The sequence below is a fragment of the Mus caroli genome, unplaced genomic scaffold, assembly GCF_978045245.1.
Source record: "Mus caroli unplaced genomic scaffold, Mus_caroli_1 scaffold_8, whole genome shotgun sequence".
Classification (NCBI taxonomy): Eukaryota; Metazoa; Chordata; class Mammalia; order Rodentia; family Muridae; genus Mus; species Mus caroli.
The window spans coordinates 9,910,788-9,931,780 of NW_028227263.1; the positions used below are offsets into that span (position 1 = coordinate 9,910,788).

Below are 20,993 nucleotides of genomic sequence, written 5' to 3' on the forward strand. Positions count from 1 at the left end.
CCCCTTTCTGTTTTCCAGCAGTAACATATCTGCTGGTGCTGGAAGAGAGCCTAGAGTGTGCCCTGGTCAGCCATTGCCCTAACCTCTTCACTTCTCCATCTCCTGTCTGAGATACAGGTGAAGAACACTGGGTACACAGGTGAGAAACTGAGTGAAGGCCGGGATTTAGCATTTTGGGTGAGTCTGGGAGTTCTGCCATTTCATCTACCTCAGGAATTCTGTAATCAAGGAATGGCAACTGGTTATTAATAAGGGGACAAAAGCTTCATAGGCTGGGTGACAGTGGAGCTGGCAAAGGGGATTGTGTAGAGCAGAAGGCACAGGAAAAGAGCGCCCTTTTTCCCTGTTAGAGGGTGTGAGGCATGAAAGTGCCCTTAATTGACTTGAATCCTAAAGTCAAAGTCTGTGAAGTAACAGGAGCCTTGGCTATGAACTGCTCTGATGTAGAATTAGAAATATCCCACGTATGTGGGAAATTGTAGTCAACTGCATGCTGATTGAATGGAACTCGGTGATGAGGGAAAAGCCTGCTCAGTTATAGGAAATTCTGCCTGAGCCATGTCAGCATGTTTTCTCACTTAGGACAGATGTGACGGCTCTGTGAAGCAGCTGCTATGCAGGCAAGAAGACAGGAACAGATTAGCAGAACCTATGTCCAAGCTGGGCCTGGTAACGTGGGTCTGCAACCCCAGCATTGGGATATGAAGTCAGGTATATGGGTGCCTGAGGCTTGCTAGCCAGCCACCCTAGCCAAAGAGGATCCAGTAGAAAGATGTCCCAAATCAGCCTCCATACATGTCTGCTTGTGTGGGCTGATGTGTGCACCTGGTATGTATATATGCACACACATGCAGCCACCATGTAACCTAAAACGCTCATTTGAGGCTGATACCATTGCCAAGACATTCTTAGAACACATCCTCTATTTATCTCTGTGTGCACATCTGAGAAAGACCCACTTGTTGGTTGATTGTAACAAATATCCACCCATTTCTCAAGTGTTTAGCTATGGTCCCTAGCAATGTCGATTTCCCAGCAGAAAGCATGATAGGAGATTCCCAAGAAAGGAATGCTGTACTTTTTGCCTCCCAGATCTGTGACTCTTCCTGTTTTGTTGTCATCTGCTCCTGCCCTTCTCATAAACAACGACTGTTTTCCCTGCCTGGAGCTTGCCCCAGCCCCGCCCGCACTTCATCAGTTGTATTCATCAGAATGATGAACTTAGCTCCAAGAAGCTTTCTGGCCTCTCCACTGCAGCCACTGTCCCGGGTTAGGGACGGCAGGTCCTCAGTTGTCAGCAGCATCTGGGTACCAGTGAGAATTGGCATCTGTATTAGTCAGGTTCTCACAGAACTTAGGGAGAGTCTCTATAAAGTAAAGGAATTTACTGATGACTTACAGTAGTCCAATTCCCAACAATGGTTCAGTAGTAGCTGTGAATGGAAGTCCAAGGATCTAGCAGTTACTCAGTTTCACAAAGCAAGCAGGCGAAAGAGCGAGAGCCAGACTCCCTTCTTCCAATGTCCTTATATGGTCTCCAGCAGAAGGTGTAGCCCAGATTAAAGGTGTGTTGCACCACACCTTTAATCCCAGATGACCTTGAACTCAGAGATCTCCCTGTCTTAATCTTCTGGAATCCATAGCCACTATGCCTCAAGATCTCCATACCAAGATCCAGATCAGAAACTTCTATCTCCCAGATTAGGGTCACTGGTGAGCCTTCCAATTCTGGATTGTAGTTCATTCCAAATATAGTCAAGTTGACAACCAGGAATGCCACTACAGCATCCTAAATACAATTTTCCTCCCCTTGACTAAACTGATTTAGTTTAATAGCATGTAATCTCAGCTTGCCTGATCATTGCAATGTGATTGGGGCAAATCTTTTTCACTTTAACAGGCAGTTTTCTGGTCTATAGAACGATGTTCTCAGTGCTCCATCCCAGGGTAGTTAAGATTAACAGAATGGAACACTGCGTGTAGCTCCTGCAACCTTTGGCCAGTGCTTGAAGTCAAGCTACTTCTCATCTTCAGAGGAGCTCTACTTCCAAGCTGGGTCATGAGGGGTTTCTCCACTGAAAAGGTAGAAGGAAGACTTGGAACACTAAACTCTCAGCACTAGATTTTATATGATGTCCTGAACAGGGGAATTCCAGGCCAGGAATCATACAAAAGATTCCACCTCAGTCATTCTGGTCTCTTAACCACAGCTAATTTCTCTTTCCAGCTCAGTCCTCCCTGGACCCTGACAGAACATGAACCCTTTGAACTGGTAGTCAACGTCTGTGCCTCTAGTATGATACCTGCCTACCATAGACCATTAAGACCTAATGCCTCTCTGGCTCCAGTGCTCACCTCCCCTTAGAAGCTGTTTCTGGGCCAAGTCAGACCTACATTTTATTTTATTCTATTTTATTTATTTATTTATTTATTTTTCGAGACAGGTTTTCTCTGTGTAGCCCTGGCTGTCTTGAACCTCACTTTGTAGACCAGGCTGGCCTTGAACTCGGAAATCTGCCTGCCTCTGCCTCCCGATTGCTGGGAATAAAGGCATGCGCCACCACGCCCGGCTCAGACCTACATTTTAAAAGCCTCCAGCGGGATTGGGATAGTTTGTTTGGTAAAGTGTTTGGCTTGTGAGCATGAGGACCAAGTTCAGTCTCCCAAATCCACAGAAAGAAAATGGGTATAGTGTCACACTTCTGTAATCCTAGCACTGGGGGGTTCAGATAAGAAATCTCTGGTGCTCACTGGCTGGCCAGCCTTGCCTAGTTGGTCAGCTGCAGGCCAGTGAAAATCCCTTTCTTAAAGAGGGTGGGCAGTATTCCTAAAGCTGACACTGAGCATTGCCCTATGGCCTCCACATGTTTCTGCACACACACACACACACACACACTTAAATGGGATGATAGACGCACAGGTACAGGCTGGTAGTCAGAGGTTTATTCTCGATTCCGGATGTTTTCAATCTTGCAGTTCACATGTCTCAAGAATTCAGCGACATTCACTGGCATAATCAGAGCGAGATCAAACGATAAATGTGATCAAGGAATAATATAAGAGAGTTGGAACCATGACACATACACATATTATAAAGATTGCACATAAATTAAACATGACTTGGTTACAAACAAATATATCAGTAAATATACATGAAAAAAAAAAAAAAACCAACAACGTGGCCAAATGCTGAAACACAGGTATCCGGCTCATTTAAAAAGGTTTTTACAAACACATAAAACTACCTTGGAAAACACAGGTGTGCATTCCTCGTTCATCCAGCCCACAGAGAGAGAGTAAAGCAAGTCACACAGTGACCAAGGGACGCACCTGATCAGAACGCTCAGCTCTGATGACTGTTTGGCATTGAGCACAACTGCATGCAACAGAGAACTAAGAAGGTTGTCGCTGTCATAGACACCGGAGCTTCTTTGAAGGAAGAAGAAAAGGGCATGCCAGGTACACAGAGAAGATGCTGAGACCGCCCCCCTCCCCCTTAGGAGGCCCCTTGTACACAGAGGCTCTGTGTCTTAGGGAGGCTGAATTTTGCTATGGCATTAGTCAAGAGACTAGAGGGATTGGCCCCTCCAAAGTACAAGTGCTGCCCCAACTGTGCCCACAGGAGCGTGGCTTCTGTTTTTCTCTGGAATGAGACAAGCTGTTTAGAAACAGGCAGGGTCTCTGCCTGCAGGAGAACCTGGGGCAGCCCCAAGGTGAGGAAAAACACTCATTAGAATACTTTTCTAGACATCCTGAAAAGATCTACCCTAAGGCATTTCTTGATACAAGAGATGCCTGTGAGTCTAAGGACCAGTAACTAAGTTGGGGTGCCAAGGTGCGTGGTCGAACTTTGGCTTGGGACCAATGTGAGGTCACCTTAATTCTAGTGGGCTTCCTGCCCTCTGTCCCGCTTCAGTTACAGCAAGGCGTTGAGCTTGGGTCTAAGATGGAGACAAATGAGACCACTGGCCAGGGAAAGCTCCTCCATCTTCCGTCTTCTGCCTGTGCTCCACGGCTGCTCAGAGAAGGGGAGGTCCCACAAAGCACAGGCAGCCAGCCCTGGCTGCAGCTGGTGGTGGTGACAGTGGCCACTGTCTGCTTTCACCCTGCATGCTGGATGCCAGCTTGTGCCTCTGGATGGGACACTCAGAGCTGCGGGGCCTGAGAGAAGCGTGGTGACCCGTTCACCTATACGAAGCAGTGACAGACCTTGGGGTTGTCCCTTGTACATGAACAAGGACAAACTGTGCAATAGGCGAGCATGATCAGTCCTCCATGGAGATAAGGCCTTTGTATTTTCATTTCTCTTAAAAAGTTAAAAAAAAAAGTTCCTAAACTGTGTGTTCAAAGCCTTCAATGAGTTAGACCAGATGTCTTTTTTTTTTTTTTTTACATTGTGCTCATTTGCTAGGTATCTAAATGCCATAGGGAGATAATTTTTATTGAAGTCAGTGTTTCTACATTCATCCTCTCCCTCCTAACCTACCCTCTCAGGCAGTGCGCCTGTCACTGCCACCTGAACTCAGAGGTCTCAGCAGCCTTTCCTCCAAAGGTAAGTTAGATTAGGATCTCGCCCCCCCCCCATTTTTAAAAATTAAACACCAAGAGGTGGGACATTAAAAAAAAACTGTACAAATCTAGATTTTTAAGAATTCTTTTCTTACAAACCATCTTAACTTTTTACAAAGAAGATCTGACATCCTGAAATGGCTGTCAGCAAATTGACAGTGCAACAGTTTGTGGCCATTCTACCATTTGTACGTGTGTGTGTGTATGTGTGTGTGTAAGACAATTCATTTCAATGTGGGAGGGAGGAAGCAGCTGTGGTTGAGCCTGTAGGCCTAATTAGGGTCAGTACAGGCAGCTGTGTCAGTGGGCAGGCCATGGGGTGGATTCTGAGCCAGGCACACAGGCAGACAGGCAGCAAGTGGTTCCAGGAACACAGCTCTGATGGCCAGTTTGGAGGGTACTGGAGGTCTGTGAGAATAGATGGCCTGGTATAACACATCTCCTTATCAAGCCTACACAGCCTCTCATAAATAAATGCCTTTTAAAACTCGTAGGAAAGTCACCACCATCTACACCTTGTACATCTGAGACCTGGATTTGAGTTTCAAAACCCTCTGGGTGTTTGTTGTTTGTTGTGTTACAGAGTCTCATTGTAGCCCAAGCTGGCATGGCCTGGCCTGAACCAAATCCTTATGCCTCAGCCTCTCACATGCTAGCAGCACAGTGATGCACTGCTGTGTCTGGTTCCACTCTGATCTTTCAAATGTAAGGATGGACCACATGGCTGAGACCCAGGACTTTACCAAAGCCCCCATGTACACTGTTTGCCACATTCCGATGCCCTGGGTGCCACAGTTGGTGGGGAGAATAAATGTGCTCTGACCCGGAGTCCTCTACTGGTTTCTCCACAGTGGGTCTCGGGGGTTAGTGTCTTCTCACAAACACATTTGACATGTTAAGAACTACATTTACAGATGCATGATGTGTGACACCATGTGACACCTGATGTGGGACATCACATAACATGAATCTAATAGAACTAAGATACTGACTGATGTTAGCAGAAATATATATCTTTCCAGATAGTATTTGACCTTAACATGTTATTCCAATTTTTAAAAAGGGCATTTACAATTTAATAACCTTACAGCAGGTAGCCTTTAGAACATAACAAAATATATACAAAGGAATTAGGAAGGATATTAATATCCACTAGGAAATAAATTAACATGATCTCTCTTTTTTTTTTTACAAAATATACTGACCATTAAATTAAAAAATATTTTAAGGCAGGAATCTTCATTTGAAATTAGCATAATCAGAAAATATATCAATAAAATCTTGTACCACTTTGTAGCAGAATTCATATTGCTCCTGAAAAGAGAACGAGAGTGTATTAATAATATATTAATGCTAAGCGGCTTCACACATACCTGATGCATGTAATCAGAAGATGCGCCAGAAGCCCAGTTGTCAGTCAGTCTGCTAATGCATCAAAGTCCGGGGCTCCCTCCCACACATCAGTTTCTGTTACACAGTGGGCCTTCTAGGCAAGCTGTTTGTCCATGTAGAAAACATCAATTTTCAGATTCACACTAGTGTGTTTTCAGAATGGTCTTTGGAAACAACCCTGCTTTTCATATTGACATGGAGAAATATTTTGTGTGTGTGTATGTGTGCATACCTGTGTGCACATTTGCATGTGTGCAGGTACACATGTGTTGGCTTGCATGTGGAGGACAGAGGGTAACCTCAGGTGCCCTTCCTCAGGCACTGTCTGCTTGATTTTTGGAGACAGCATCTCTCACTTGGCCCAGAAATTGCCAAGTAGGTTAGGCTGGCTGCTTGTGAGGCCCAGGAAGCCTGTCTCTATTTCCCAGGTGAAGGATCACAAATACATGCCATTGGGCCCGTTAGTGTGTGTGTGTGTGTGTGTGTGTGTGTGAGTGAGTGAGAGAGAGAGAGAGAGAGATGTTTGTTGCTTTAAGAGGGTTTCACATTGCTCATCCTAGCCTGAATTCCTACTGTAGCCTAGGATGACCTCAAACTCTTGATCTTCCGGCCTCTACCTCCCAAGTATTGGGATTATAGGCATGTACTACCGCACCTGGATGGAAACTATTTCTGAAGTGGAGAAAAAGAAACTACCAAGGTTCTAATACTGAAGAATAAAGCTCACACTGCCTAATTTATAACTTGTTAATCAGATGAAAATCACATGCTTTCATATTAATATAGACACCATTAGGATTTACAAGACTAAAGGTCTTAGGTTCCCGTGGGAGCCTTTCCATTGTCACAGCCACAGCCCACCTGTCCTTGCACACGGGTCAGGTCACCTGTCAAGAGTGTGTAGAGACAGAGCAGGTGGGAGAGAGGTCCTCATTAGGAGGCTCTGGGAACTGGGATTCAGCCTTTAAGACTGCACTTGCCCCTCCAACATGAAATGTTTTGGAATTCAATGCAGACTCTCTCTAACCAGGAAGTGTGCGCTGACTAATGACAGAGAAAATGTAGAGCAATTGGATGTTAGGAGACACCCCCCCCCCCAGACAAGACCCTTGAAGGAACCTTGAGGTTGAGGGAGACCTTCCAAAGGCAAACAGACCAAGCGCCACGGTGGAACACAGAAAATAACAAGCATCTGGGCTTTGAACTTCAGGGCTGCTTTTGAACTCTTGTCACCGCGTTTTTAAAGGGAAATACAATTTGTGCACGAGCTCCTCCTCTTGAGTCTTGCTGGGAAGACTCCCCTGAAGACCAGGGGAGGGCTTTACTGTGAACGCCTGCAGCTGGGTCAGGTACTCTGGGACAAGAACCCTCCCAGCCTTCCCTTACACCAGGCGCTCCTTTTCATGAAACGGACATCAAACACATGAAACAGTTCTCGGCTCTTCTGGAACATCAGGCTGATCAGATTCTTACCAGGGTTTGCACCATGTGTGGTCTCTGAAGTCTTAAGCTCTTCACAGCTTGAAACACATCGAGGAGTCCCTCGGCTTTCACTCGTTCCAAAATGTTACTGAGTGCTATGAATGTACCTGTCCGCCCTGCTCCCGCGCTGTGGAGGAAAAGCCAGCAAGACACACATAGGGAGGAGACCTGGGCACTTAGTCCCCAACCCCGGGAGGAGAACTGAAGTCTCAGTCGCTGAAAGGCACCCATGTCTGCCTGCGTCTTTGTGCGTGGTGCTGTGTATGTCCGTATGCCTGCCTGTACATGTACGTGTGTCTGAGTGCATGTAGAGGCCAGAGGTCTATGTGTGTTGCCTTTCCTTATTGCTTTGCATTTTCCTTGTTGATAGGCTCTTTCACTGCACCTAGAGCTCACTGTCTTGGCTAGACTGGTTGGTTACCAGGCCCCCAGGGACTGGTTTGTCTGTGCCTAACTTGCACCAAAGATTACAGACCTGCATTACTGCACCCGGCTTTTTATGTGGATAAAGACGGCCATACAGCAAAATGCTATGTTGACTGAGCCATCTCCCAATCCCCTTGACTGTAGCTTAAAAGATCACTTATATACATAATACAGCAAGATCCAGCAAGCAGAAAGCTGCTTCCTTCTCTACGGATATTAGAAACGGACGGGGACAACTTAGGTGCCTTGACATAGTGGCTACAAATAGTATGATTCCCTGACTGACCATCAGCTCAGCATTACCTACAATGCATCAGATATGCAAGCTTTTCTTTTAGGTATAGGGAGAAGAGACCCTGGCCAGTGCCAAAGCCTGGATTTTGGGATATTGACACATCAAGGCTACAGTTAGGGATAGTATAGTAAGATGCTCTCTGCTAGGAATCGTGGATTCTCCTGAAGATGGCACTTGGCTTGATCTCAGCCTCACAGAAGAGGGCTGGGATTGGCTAAAGGAGACATGAGGCCAGCCTTTTCTAGTATCCTCTGGAGGGGCACAGCTGTCCTTGGATCTCTTGGAATCTCTATGAATAGGTCTACTCTGAAGTTGAGGGCCTATTGTCATGGTTCATCCCCATGACTGCCACCTGGTGCCCCAGGCTTGCAGAACTCATCTCCTGCTTTGCAGAACAACGAGTCTGCTCAACTTTTTTCTAGTTCATTCTCAGGGACCTCTGGAAAGGCTTCCAGGACTGAAAAGCAAGGTGTGAGCGCCACCTACTGGCCAGCATGGACTACACTAGGTGGGTTATCCACACAGGGAGAGCGTCCATCTCTCTTGTTAAACCGAGGCTCCTTAGACACAAGGGATAGAATAGTGGGTAAAAATAAAGGGTGTCCCAAGGCGGGAGTCAAATGTTCAGGAAATGAAACAGCCACAGCTCCGGCAACTAGTGAGATTCACCCAAGAATTTATAATAAAAAAGCTTCTTAGAATGCTTTTAAGCATTCTAAACTGCTGCTCGCCAGGCTGTGGACAGGACTGCCAAGGCAGGTAACATCGTGTAGGGCAGGACCCGCAGAGCCAGGGATGGAGGGAAACTGTACATTTGTCATACATTCACTTTCTCCACATGCTTCTTGCCATGAGCCTGGTTGTTGCTGTCTCCAGGGAAACCAGGAACGTGTCTCTACCCTTGAGGCTGACTGGGCACATGAGTGTTGGCTCGGGTTTACTGTAGAGATTTCAGACTGGGGTCTGGGAAGAAGGCTCAGTCGGTACAGTACTTGCTGTGCATGCACGAGGACTTGAGTTTCAAGTCCCAGGTACTTCTTTTAAAAGCGGGCATGGTAGTGAGTGCTCGTAATCCCAGGGACAGAACAGTGGAGACCAGGAGGATCCCTGGAGCTCCCTGGCTACCCAGCACAGCTCCATCCACAAAGATAGAACCCAGTGAATGGCTTACACCTGAGGAGTGACACCTGAGCCTGACCTCTGACCTTTGTGGGTTACATTTATGTAATCTCATAACCACACACACAGAGATTCCAGGCTAGACCTGTCTGTGTGAGGTCCTCATATTCCATCCTGTGTTTTTGTTGTTCTGCATTGAATGTTTCCAAAACCAGGAGAGAGGGTGGGCAATGTGGGGAGTGGCAGCCAGCGTCAGAGCTGCCCTTCACAGTCAACACAGCTAAGCTGACATTCAGGAGCTTTGCCTGGGAGGTTTGTGCGACTTCAACAGGATATTGTCCCCTGTGTCTACTCTGGCTCCTCCTTGGATGTATGTACATTCTGTATCATGGGTAATGAAGTGACTCTTGTGCCCATCTGTGTGTGTCTGTGTGTGTGTGTGTGTGTGTGAAAGGGAATATGACACCCAGTCTAGGTAAGCAATCCCCTGAGAGACGCTATCGAGCTCTCCCTAGCTGCAGAGTGGGTCTCCAGAAACCCCTGGCCCGCTTTTGCTGTGGCCCCAGGCCAAGGCCCCGTGGGGGAGGGGCGGCTCACCTGCAGTGCACGGTGATGGGATGGTTGCCTGTCTGCTGCTGCTGCTTCTGCACTGCTGCGATCAGGTCAATCATGCCTTTGCCCTCAGCGGGGATGCCAACCTCAGGCCAGCCATGGAAATGGAATTGTCTCACCATGCGGACCTGCTCTTCCTGGCGGGCCAGGGGCTGCAGATGAAAGAGGAGACTCCAAAGACTGCCCACATCCTGCCAGGAATCTGCTTGCCTTGCCCATGGGTCCTTCTGGGTCTTGAAGCCCCTCCTAGACAGTCCAGGGGCCTGGCTAGTGGCTCTGCTTCCTTCTGGACCCCCATTCATTGTAGCTCAGCCCTTTTAGGAGTCTTGGTGGCTTTATTCACAGATAAGACTCACGTTGCTTGGGAAGTTAGGCCCTTAGTTCCCATCAGGGGGTATAGGTAAGCCCAGTGGTTCAGGCAATCCACTGCTGGCCCGGAGGGAACAAGTAACAGCTTTCTGAAATGACTATCTTCAGCTCAGAATTGGTCAAGCTTATGAGCTCTTGTATCTCTTACTGAGCCAGAAGGCACAGACGTTGTGTGGTCAGAGGTCAAGGCCCAGTATGGACCGGGACAGTGAGAGGTTCTGGAAGGGGTCCAGGAGGCCTCTCTACCTTCCTTCAGATCTGTTGTTTCACCACCCCCAGCTAAGGTCACTCTCCCCAGGGATTGCAAGACCCAGGAAATGACCTCTTTGCTATCAATCTTATGCTCCAGCAGGAGGCACATGGCCACAGAAGTCAGAATTCATAGGATGCCTACCACCAGATGCTCCACTGGCCTCTCTCTCATGGTTCCCTGGGACTTGGATGGGTGGTGACAAGTTCAGGGCCCACCTTGGTATATAAGTAAGTACATTCCAAGGGGCGCTTCTGCAGGCTCACTAGAGTTTGGGGGATCACAGTGATGGTACCTGTTTGAAGGTAACCAGAAAGTCTCGTACGCTGATGGCTTCAGACAGGGTGTCGCTCTTTATCTCTATAGTTATATCTCCGTGAGTCACCGAGCCCTCCGTTGGCCAATACTGGTAGCATTTATCCTAGGAGGAAAAAAGGAAAGTGTTTGGTTGTTGCCACTTAGGGTAGAGTTGATGTAGGGTGATTTCACACGACCAGAAAATCTTATGTGAACGTGGATATAAATCCTAGATCTGCTGACCATTGAGCATAGAAGAGGTCTGGGAAGACCCTGATATTTGAAATGTTGATCCATGAAAGAAAGGAGGATTTACTCAGTGGATGGAACTGGAAGATGACATCGAATCTCAGAATCACTATGCAAGCTTAACATAAATGCCTCAGCCTCTCCTAGAATCGGGCCAGTAAACAAATCTCACTACCCTATATTGCAATCTTGTCTTTGAATATTCTTTTACTTTGAAGAACACTTTTTGAGTCTTACTAAAAAAAAAAAAAAAAAAGAAGGCATAAAAGACTGGGGCGTCCCTGAGGCAAAGGATAGAAATATCAGACTGCAATAATGATATTTCTTTGCTTCATCAGTAGCCATCATCCAAAGAGTAAAATGGAGCCTGCTGACTGCAGTAAGATGCTAGCCATATGAAAACAGCCCAGGATGAGTATCCACCATATGTAAAGAAACTCTTAAAGCAACAAGAAGAAAACAAAGAGCTCAGTAGAAAAACAGGCGCTTTGATGCTTGTTGGTTAATCTTGATTGACACATTGATGGGATTTAGAATCACTTCAGAGACACACCTAGACTGTTCTCAGGGTTTCCAGAGAGATTCAACTGACAGAGAAACATACTTTGACTACCGGTGATACCATTCCTTGGGCTGGAGTCCTGGAGTTGAACAAACAGGAAGAAACAAGTAGATCACATGTGCCCAGCTGTCTGCTTCTTGACTGCTGATGCCATGTGACCAGATGCCCTGTGCTCTGGCTGCCACAACAGACTTACTCTCAAAATCACAAGCCAAAATAAACCCTTCCTTCCTTAAGCTGCTCTTGTGTGGTATTTTACCACAGCAGTGAGAAAGGCAATAGGTAAAGAGCAAGGGAAATCTTTTTATACAAGAAAGAAGACATCCATGGGTATGTAATGTGATGTTTCACCTTGTAGGAATGAGATAAATGCCAATCAAGGCCACAGAAAGCTAAATGAACACCCTCTTAGGAAGCATCAGGGTGCCTGGGGAACTCTAGACACTCCTAAAACATAGGGCAGACCGATGAATATGTCTTCTTCATTGCTGATATCCACTTTAAAAACTACTTTGGACAGCAACCAGGAATCCTCACTCTTGGACAAACTCTGCAATCTGACAGTTTGTCTACTTGGCACCTGCTAACCCCTGGCAGCCAGAAGCCTGTCATCAGCGCTTATCACACAACAGGATGGAATTGGCACCACGGACAAGGGTGGAAAAAGGACTGAAGAAGTGGATGCAGGATGTGTGTTCTGTGGAGAGGAATACAGTGGGAAGGAGGCTGAGTCACAATCACAGACATAAGCATAGAAAAACAACAAATCCAGTATTCTGTTTAGAAAAACAACATCCCAGAAGATTGCATACAATGGAAATCTTTATATAAAGTTGCAACACAAGTAAATAAGGTAACTGTTTCTTTAGCCATGAATATATGATTTTTTTTTCAGATTTATTTATTTTATGTGTATGGGTATTTTGCCTGTGTGTGTGTGTGTGTGTTGTGTGAGTACCATCTGCATGCCTCGTGCCATGGATCCCCTGGAACTGAAGATACAGACAGTTGTGAGCTGCCATGTGGGTGCTGGAAATTGAACCCGGGTCCTCTAGAGGAGCACCCGCACTCCTAACCTCTGAACCATTTCTCCAGCCACAAATACATATGACTTAAAGGTGCTCCCTGTGGCGTTTTATTTTATTTTTTTTATTACATATTTTCCTCAATTACATTTCCAATACTATCCCAAAAGTCCCCCATAGCGCCCCCCACTTCCCTACCCACCCATTCCCATTCTTTTGGCCCTGGCATTCCCCTATATTGGGGCATATAAAGTTTGCAAGTCCTGTGGCGTTTTATAACCTGACCTTGAGCTTACCTCTTAGAGGAGGTTGAGAGAAATCCCCTAATTCTCCTGCTGCCTCGTCCCAAGGGCTTAATGCCCCCCCCCCCACACAAAACAAATGCCATTATCCACTCATAGAGCTTTAGTCAAGAGGACAGAACAGCAGTGTGGTCAAGAATGTGGAGAAACCAGAGCCCCTGAACGCTGAAACTGGGACTGGAACAGGGGTGGGGAAGCAGAGGCTAAGAGCAGGCACTGCTTTTCTTCCGAGGACCAGAATTTGGTTCTCAGCACCCATATCAGGCAATTGTCAGTTGCCTATAGCTCCAGCTCTGGTTCCTTCTGGTCTTCGTGTGCAGCTGCACTCCTGTGCACCCCCTCCCTGCAAGTGCATAATTTAAAAAAATCTTTAAATTATTGAACCATCAAAGTTTGTGATTTGGAGTTTATATTATGGAGTAGTGATCATAAGAAAGTGATTTCACTCGTAGGTCTGTAGTCGAGGAACACAGAAGTTATTCCTGCACAAAAACAGATGTCCACAGCAGCAGAGTGGAAACAGCACAAGTGTCCATCAGCTGGTGGACTGGGAAGTGCAAATTGCACAACCATTCACACGATGGAATGATGTGAACAACAACAACAAAAAGAACAAAGTCTGCAACCAGTGCTCAGCCCTAAATGGGACATCTCTATCAATCTCTGGCCCCGTCCCAGCCTCACGAAGGCTCAGGAAAGCTGGGGCAGAAATAGAAGAGGCAGAAGATGTGGAGGAGGGCCTTCCTGACATGCTGTGGCCACTGTAGTCGAGGAACTCACTGCAGCCACAGAACTGGCTCTAGACCCACTCAAGAGCAAGCTAAGAAAAACAGCCAACATTCTCACAGGCAGCACTAGTCAAGATTCAGTGGGTTACAAGGAAAAAGGAAAGGAGAGGAGAGGGGGACGCGTTCCGAGGTACCTGAGGGAAGAGGGAGAGATGATTGGGGGGCGGTATGACTAAGATACATTGTTGACATACGCTACGTTGTTAAGGAAAAGAAAAAACTCCAAGTTTACACTACAAACAGGTGAGCCTTGAGGACATGATGGTAAATGGGGATTCACTCCTGAAACAACACAGGCTGTGCAACTACATTTACTCCAGTGTCCAGAAAAATCTAGTCAGAGGCAGGAAGCTGGTGAGTGGCCGTCTAGGGCCGGGAGGGGAGGGGATGTGGGGACTGCTAATGGAACAGAATTTCGTTTTGAGGTGGTGAGCACGATTTGGAGTTAGACAGAAGACACATTTGCCCAGCACTATGAACACATTAAATCCTAAGGATTTAGGGATGCCTTTTGGGTGATAAAAAAAAGCAGCTCAATAAAGTTTTGTTTTTTAAAGCAAAGAAACCAAAACAAAGATTCAGGGTTGTGGCCATGCCTTAGGTTAGCACTTAGAGAGATGCTCTGTACCGGTGACGCGAACTTTCCTGAGTTTGTGATGTTACTAGGCCATGGGTGGATCTCTGGGGAAAATGGAAATGTGGAAGTCTTCGAATTCATTCATTAGGACAGGAACTAGGGGCGTAGATCAATGCCTGCCTTTACATCTTGCTAACAGTAAGCAACAGTCCGTTGCATTCACAGGCTGTAACCTTGACATTTAAACAATGGTGGAACATTGAGGCAGAGTAAAGATAGCCAAGTCAAAGACGATTTAGGGACAACAACCCTCCCACCCATCTGAAGCAAAGATGGAGTAAGATCTGAATCATTCCAACCTCCCTCCTCCTTCTCTTCTTCCTCAGGCCTCCTGGCTTGGTCTCATCCATGTGTTCTCAGGTTCCCACACTGCTGAGGCACCACACCACTAGCTACCTGCCTGTTATACACCCAGCACACAGAGGGCCCCTGCCCCAGCCTGCTCACCTGCTCCCGCTCCTGCACCTCCGTCAGCATGACGATTGTGTGTGACTTCCACTCCCATACCATCCTCCAGAAGTCCTCAACTGTGTGAGCCAGAGGCCCCTGTGTGGCCATGAAGTAGTCCTTCTGCCTGTAGCCCTTGAGGGAAGCAGAGGTTAGGGGAGGGCTACTTGTCACCAGAGCCTCCATGTCCACAGGCACTCAGGACAGCCCTAGGCTGATGTCAGCAATCCAATGTTCCATAGCCTGAACAGAGGCCTGCTGTGACAGGTGCATGCCCTAGATGGCCTGAACAGAGGCCTGCTGTGACAGGTGCAAGTCCTAGATGGCTTGAACAGAGGCCTGCTGTCACAGGTGCATGCCACAGCCCACAGATGTACCCACCAAGCAGGAACTGCCTTTTTATCAGGGTGCTTCTCTACACATCCCACCTCAGTAGCTGAAGTCATCTCAAAGAGCTATTAGAGGCCCAAGGTTACCAGGACAGCACTCAGCGGCCTTGATTCTCATGGGCTCTGTGTCCCAGCTAGATTCCTATCTCAGTGGTGCAGAGGGCCTGAGTGTGAAGCTAGAGCAGGGACCTCTGGTATCAACACATCCATTAGTTCACTGCAGTGCAGACAGAAGTGCTAATAGCCATATGGTCAGAGTTCTTCTCTCTTGTCTCTTTCTCTGCCAACTCCACCGTGCATGGAGACTGGATCCAGCCATGTGCCAGACAGATAATTGCCCAGTCTATATGGGTTCAAGTCACAGACATCACTCAAGAGCCAACACGTGCTCTTCACATAAAACTGTGGTGTCACAATATGCAAATGTAGAGGAGCCAGCGTTCCATTGTCATGTGGAAACACAATTATTCAGCAGCAAGGCTAGGCCTCATTCCAAAGCTCGGTATTTGTTGATTTTTTTTGTCCTTTTAAAGGTTTTATTGCTTTTTAATTTAATGTGTATGAGTGTTTGCCTGCATGTATGTTTGTATGTATGCATGCATGTATGTATACCATGTACATGCCTTGTGTCTGTAGAGACGAAAAGAGAGCTTTGGTTCCTTTGGCAATGGAGGTCCAGTAGTTATGAGCCACTATGTGGGTGCTGAGAATTAAACTTAGGTCCTCTGCAAGAGCAGCAAGTGCTCTTAGTTGATAAGTCATCTTTCCCTTATTGTGACTTTTTTGAAGCAAGGTCTCATGTAGTACAGGCTGGCTTCAAAGTCCCTATGTAGCTGAGGCTAGCTTTGGTCTCCTAATTCCCAATGGCTGGAACTACAGGTGTGTACCACCACATTTGGCTCACTATTTATTATTTTAAAAGCAAAGTAATTCTGCCAAGAAAAATGGCGTGCCAGTGCTCCTTATAGGGTGGAAAGCAACGCTCACACTCAAGGGCACATATTTACACAGGAAGGAGTCACATGTTGCAATGAACACACACACACAGGACTGCAATACATACATCTATGAAGGATGCGTTGATATAGTCTGTGAACTCTTGCCCTCTTTTCATGGACAGGATGACCCGATTGAAGTCATCTGCAAAGCAGGATTTTCTTTGTTAGTGTAGATATGAGCATGCCTTATAGACTGTGATGGTCCACGTTAATTGTGAACTTGACAAGAACTCACAGGGAGATGGGCCTCTGGGTAAACGGGAGGGGGACTATCCTAGTTAATTGATGTGAAGACCCATCTTAATTGAGGGCAGGGCCATTCTCTGGCCAGGGAATCCTGGACTGTGTAGAACAGAGAAAGTGAGCTGAGCGGCCGCACGCTTGCATGCACTGCTCTCAGCTTCCTGACTGTGGACATGATGTGACCCAGGGGCTTCAAGCTCCCCTCCCTTGACTTCCCCACCACAGTGGACTGTGCCCTTGAACCCCGAGCCAGACTCAACTCTACCTTAGCTTGCTTGCTTGCTTTCTCTCTCTCTCACTCTCTCCTTCTTTCTTTCTTTTCTTTTTTTTTCTTTTGGGCAAGGTATTTTATCACAGCAACAGGAAAAGGAATTAAGTCACAGACCAAGAATATTAATAAAGCCATCTCTTAGGGGAGCTTCCGTTATCAAATAACTTCATAACGTGGTTCGGGGATGCTCTGAAAACAATCTAATTATCTTTTTCGTTATCCAATCATCAGTATAATGTATCCTCAAATATAAGCACTAAACATACTGCATTTAAGAACATGGATAGGGTAACCAGATAAGACCTGCAGCTGCCAAAGGAGACACTGAGGTCACAGAGAACCAAGTAATGGAGGCTGGGGTTGAATTGCCCAGCCGCCTAGAACTCTGCTTCTGGAGAAGACGTGGGCTGTCTACTTGGTGGGCAGTTACTAAGCCTCGGCTCCACGGAGGGCATGAAAAAGCAGTGTGAGACACGAACTGCCCTCTCTTCAAGCCTGAGCATCCCACAGGCTTCTCCAGCTGTGTTTGCCTAGATACCTCTTCATGCCTTGCTAGCAGGGGCAGATGTGGGTTCCTGCTGACTATGGGTCTTTGCCTCAGTTATCCTGGTCCTCAATGGAAGATTAGAATTGACTCTACCTCAGGCTAAGTGTTATGAAATTCCCAAGGCAAGTTCTCCCCGCCCCACCCCCACCCCACCCCTCACCCCACACTCCAAGGGCTCAGTTGAATTCACCTTTGGTCTGATTTAGTTCTTTTTATGTATATATTCTTGACCATGCAACTCACTTCCCACTGTGTAAGGGAGAAGGGGCCTCCAGAGAGCGCTAGTGAGGCCCCAGGTCTCATCTGAGGCAAGCTTTTCAGGTCCCAGGGAACCCTCCCTATACAGAAGCTCTGGTGCCTTGCGTTTGAGCTATATTCTAGGTACCACTTGAGACCCTTATGGGTCCATGGAGATCCCTCTGAGTGCCCCCAGGAGAGTCCTTTCTTCCTAGCTTTGAACACAACTCCTAATCACCCAGAGGCGCTTGCCCCCTAGTATGATGTATGAAGATAGGTGGTCCAGGACATGAGGCCCACATGCCCACTGCCTTACATGGAATGATCTGGATGACGCGGGCCTTCTTCATGTTGGCAGGCAGGTTGCCCGTCCTCATGTTCTCCTTCATGATTCGCACGTTGGTCAGTTTCTGCAGCCAAGGAATGTAGTTAGAGCCAAACATGACAGACAGACCTGCAGCAGGAGACCTGCTCCCAAGTTTGCCTCCAGAAGTTACCTTGATATCGGAAGATGAAGTGATCCTACATGTAGCTTCCCCAGGAGCTCACAACCCGATACCCACCAAACTTTCTGAGCTCAGGAGGCGTCTTTGAAGTTGACACCACTTTCCTCGGCTCCTCAGCCACTCCCAGCCCCTCAGGGTGTGGAAGTTGCTTTGCAGCACTCACCCTGAACTCTTCCTCCAGCCCGATCTTGTCAAAATGGGTGGCTGTGCTATGGAGCGTCTGCAGGTGCCTCTCCAGGGAGGCCACATCCAGCTCTGTGTCCCCATAGAGGTAGTATTCCAGTAAGGCTTGGTAGATGAATGTATACTGAACCTGTAGGGAGACAGGGGGTGCCACTCAAGACTGCCCCATCGCTGGTTAAGACAAGGCTGAGGAGCAAGAGCCCATTAGTGATCATGTGGACTGGTCGTCTAGGGTAAAATAAGATGACAGTAATGGCCACTACCTCCGAGGGTTCCAGGGGCTATGTCAGCTGCTTAGAATCACCACCATGGCATATGAACATGCTAAGGATCAGGGTCACCAGTCTTTGAGACTCCATGGGAGGTAATGACAGAGTGGGAGGTACACCAGGTCTGACAATGCGCATGCTCATAGCCTGTGGCCACCTGCCTATTAAAACCCAACTGACCAGCAGGAGAGGATGTGCCTAATCCTGCAGAGACTAGATGCACCAGGGGGTGTGTGGGAAGGGTGGAATTCTAGCAGGGCGGACCTGGGAGGGCCCCAGATGGAAAGAGGAGGGGAAATGAGAGGAGGGACTCTGTGAGGAGGGATGAGATGAAGCATTTGAGATATAAATAAATAAATAAATAAATAAAACCAATAACAGCAAAACCCAGACCTGCAAGCGGGGCCTGGTGGCAATAGTTCAAAATTCCAGTTATTTGGAAAGCTGAGACATAAAGAAGATACGTTCAAGGGCTGCCCAAGCTACAGAGCCAGGTCAAAACCAGGCTGGGCTACTCACTAAGACTGAGTTCCAGGAAATAAAGGGGTGGCTGAGAGTACAGCTCAGTGGTAGAATCTATCCACATGACAGACCTTTGCAAAACAACAACAACAACAACAACAACAACAACAACAACAACAACAACACTCACGTCTGTCTGGACCATCTGAGGGCGCTGATTGCGGATTCTAGACACAAACTCAAAGACGTCAACCTTCTGCTCCGAGTGTATCATGTCCATCATGGCATCGATCACAATGAAGGTGCCAGTCCGACCCACGCCCGCGCTTCAGGGAGGAGAAAGATGCCACCTCGTGAGTCACATTCCCCTGAAGTAAATGGCAAGCCTGGGAAGATGCCTGAACCTGGGGCAAAATTAAGGAGGGTGCAACTTGGAAGAACAAGGAGCAAATCTATGCATAGCCACTAGAGGGCACTGCTGTTCTGGTTATTTATCTCAGGACTAGACACTGAAGGTGTGTGTGTGTGTGTGTGTGTGTGGCCCCTGCTATGGGAACTAAGTGGTCCTTGAGGTACCAGGTAGAGCAGAGGGCAAGGTCAGTGGGCCTGCCCAGAGCTCCCATGCCAGCCATCAACCTGGGCCTGTCAGCCTTCAAGAGTTTTACATATTGGGGGTCTTTCCAGACAACACTGGGGCAGGTACCCCAGAGACCAAGAGGGGCTAGAATTCCTGTCTCCACACGCAACTTTGGGTATAGCTGCTTCAAAACTTCATTCCCCCCAGCCCTAGCTCTGCCCACCCCACCACTGCTGCACTGGCCATTCCCCACACTGTGGCTGGCCCCTCCCTGACATACCTACAGTGAACCACAATGGGCCCAGCATGTGAAGGGTTGAGTGTCTTCACTTTCTTCAGGAACTTCAGCATTCCAATGGGGGTAAACGGCACCCCGAAGTCAGGCCAGCTGGTGAAGTGCAGCTGTGAGACCAGCCGAGGGGCTTTGCAGCTCTCTGGGAGTTGCTGTAAGGGATGAGGGGGAAGTGAAGTGAGAGATAGGAGGTAGAACCGTTTAGCATCTCCTTCCTAAGGACAGTGGGGCTCATGCCAGGTCAGCGGCTGCAAACACAGAGAACCCTGGAATGCAGGGGTACCATACCCGATGTGACAATGCACAGCTCTTGGCTGGCAAAGGGCTTTTGCAGCTGGCTATACCAGGCCAGGATCCCAGTAGCCACATATCCCCAAAGCTGGTCTTAATGCTCACACACTCCAGCTGTGAGGCAGACCTGCCTGCTCCGTCTACACAGTCCCACATGACTTGTGGCGACCTGAGTCACTGCCAGCATACTTAAGTCTCAAAGAGTCAGCGTGGGAAGGAAGGATGAAGGGTCAGCCTACACACTGGAGACCTCCAGACCCTCCCTCCCTCCCTCCCAGATTCTCCAAGCCTTTGCAGCATGCCTGGTTCTCCTGCTCCTGATGGTGGAAGATGACAATACCAGTGTGTTTAGAAGTAAGGGGTGTGTGTGTGTGTGTGTGTGTGTGTGTGTGTGTGTGTGTGTATTCTCTGTATCGTAGCAAGGGATAACAATTTTGGGATGCCTCAGGCACATACTCTACCATTAGGCTAGGCCCCTCAGTCCATCCTTTCAAAACCTTCTGCGGTGGCTTCTAGACACTTCTTTCAGATTTTTGCTACTTAATCATACCAACTGCTTTACATTTTATTCCTAATAAAAACAGCCTGTCTCTGCGGTCTTCATTTCCTCTGCTTTGTTCGCAAGCATTTTGATCGAAGGCTGCCTCGAAATGAGCATGAAAGATACTGGGGAGAGTCTGAACCTAATTTTTGACACCATTATAAAACAATTCTGTCACCAGACATGGCGACTCATGTCTTTCATCCCAACACTTGGGAGGCAGAGGCAGGTGGATCTCTGAAAGTCTGAAGCCAGCATGTTCTACACAGGAAGTTCCAGACCTCCATGGACCACATAGTGAGACCTTGTCCCAAACAAGCAAGCAAGCAAACACACGAACAATCTTGTTTCACAATGCAAGGATAA

The 20,993-nt window shown here is 47.6% G+C and overlaps 1 protein-coding gene across 4 annotated transcripts in view; it reads right to left on the bottom strand.

The window, feature by feature from the left end:
• Window positions 1–2,928: 2,928 nt before the first annotated feature.
• Ptpre (protein tyrosine phosphatase receptor type E) overlaps window positions 2,929–20,993 on the bottom strand; it is a 149,866-nt gene continuing 131,801 nt past the window's right edge. For all 4 annotated transcript variants that reach the window (XM_029479487.2, XM_021166288.3, XM_029479489.2 and 1 more), the window contains 10 exons: window positions 19,784–19,947; window positions 19,117–19,252; window positions 18,176–18,325; window positions 17,823–17,916; window positions 16,274–16,350; window positions 14,822–14,956; window positions 10,810–10,935; window positions 9,881–10,047; window positions 7,435–7,570; window positions 2,929–5,883 (listed from right to left, as the gene is read on the bottom strand). In XM_029479487.2, the coding sequence (XP_029335347.1) occupies window positions 5,809–5,883; window positions 7,435–7,570; window positions 9,881–10,047; window positions 10,810–10,935; window positions 14,822–14,956; window positions 16,274–16,350; window positions 17,823–17,916; window positions 18,176–18,325; window positions 19,117–19,252; window positions 19,784–19,947 (1,260 nt within the window). In that variant the 3' untranslated portion in view covers window positions 2,929–5,808. The remainder of the gene's footprint in view (window positions 5,884–7,434; window positions 7,571–9,880; window positions 10,048–10,809; window positions 10,936–14,821; window positions 14,957–16,273; window positions 16,351–17,822; window positions 17,917–18,175; window positions 18,326–19,116; window positions 19,253–19,783; window positions 19,948–20,993) is intronic.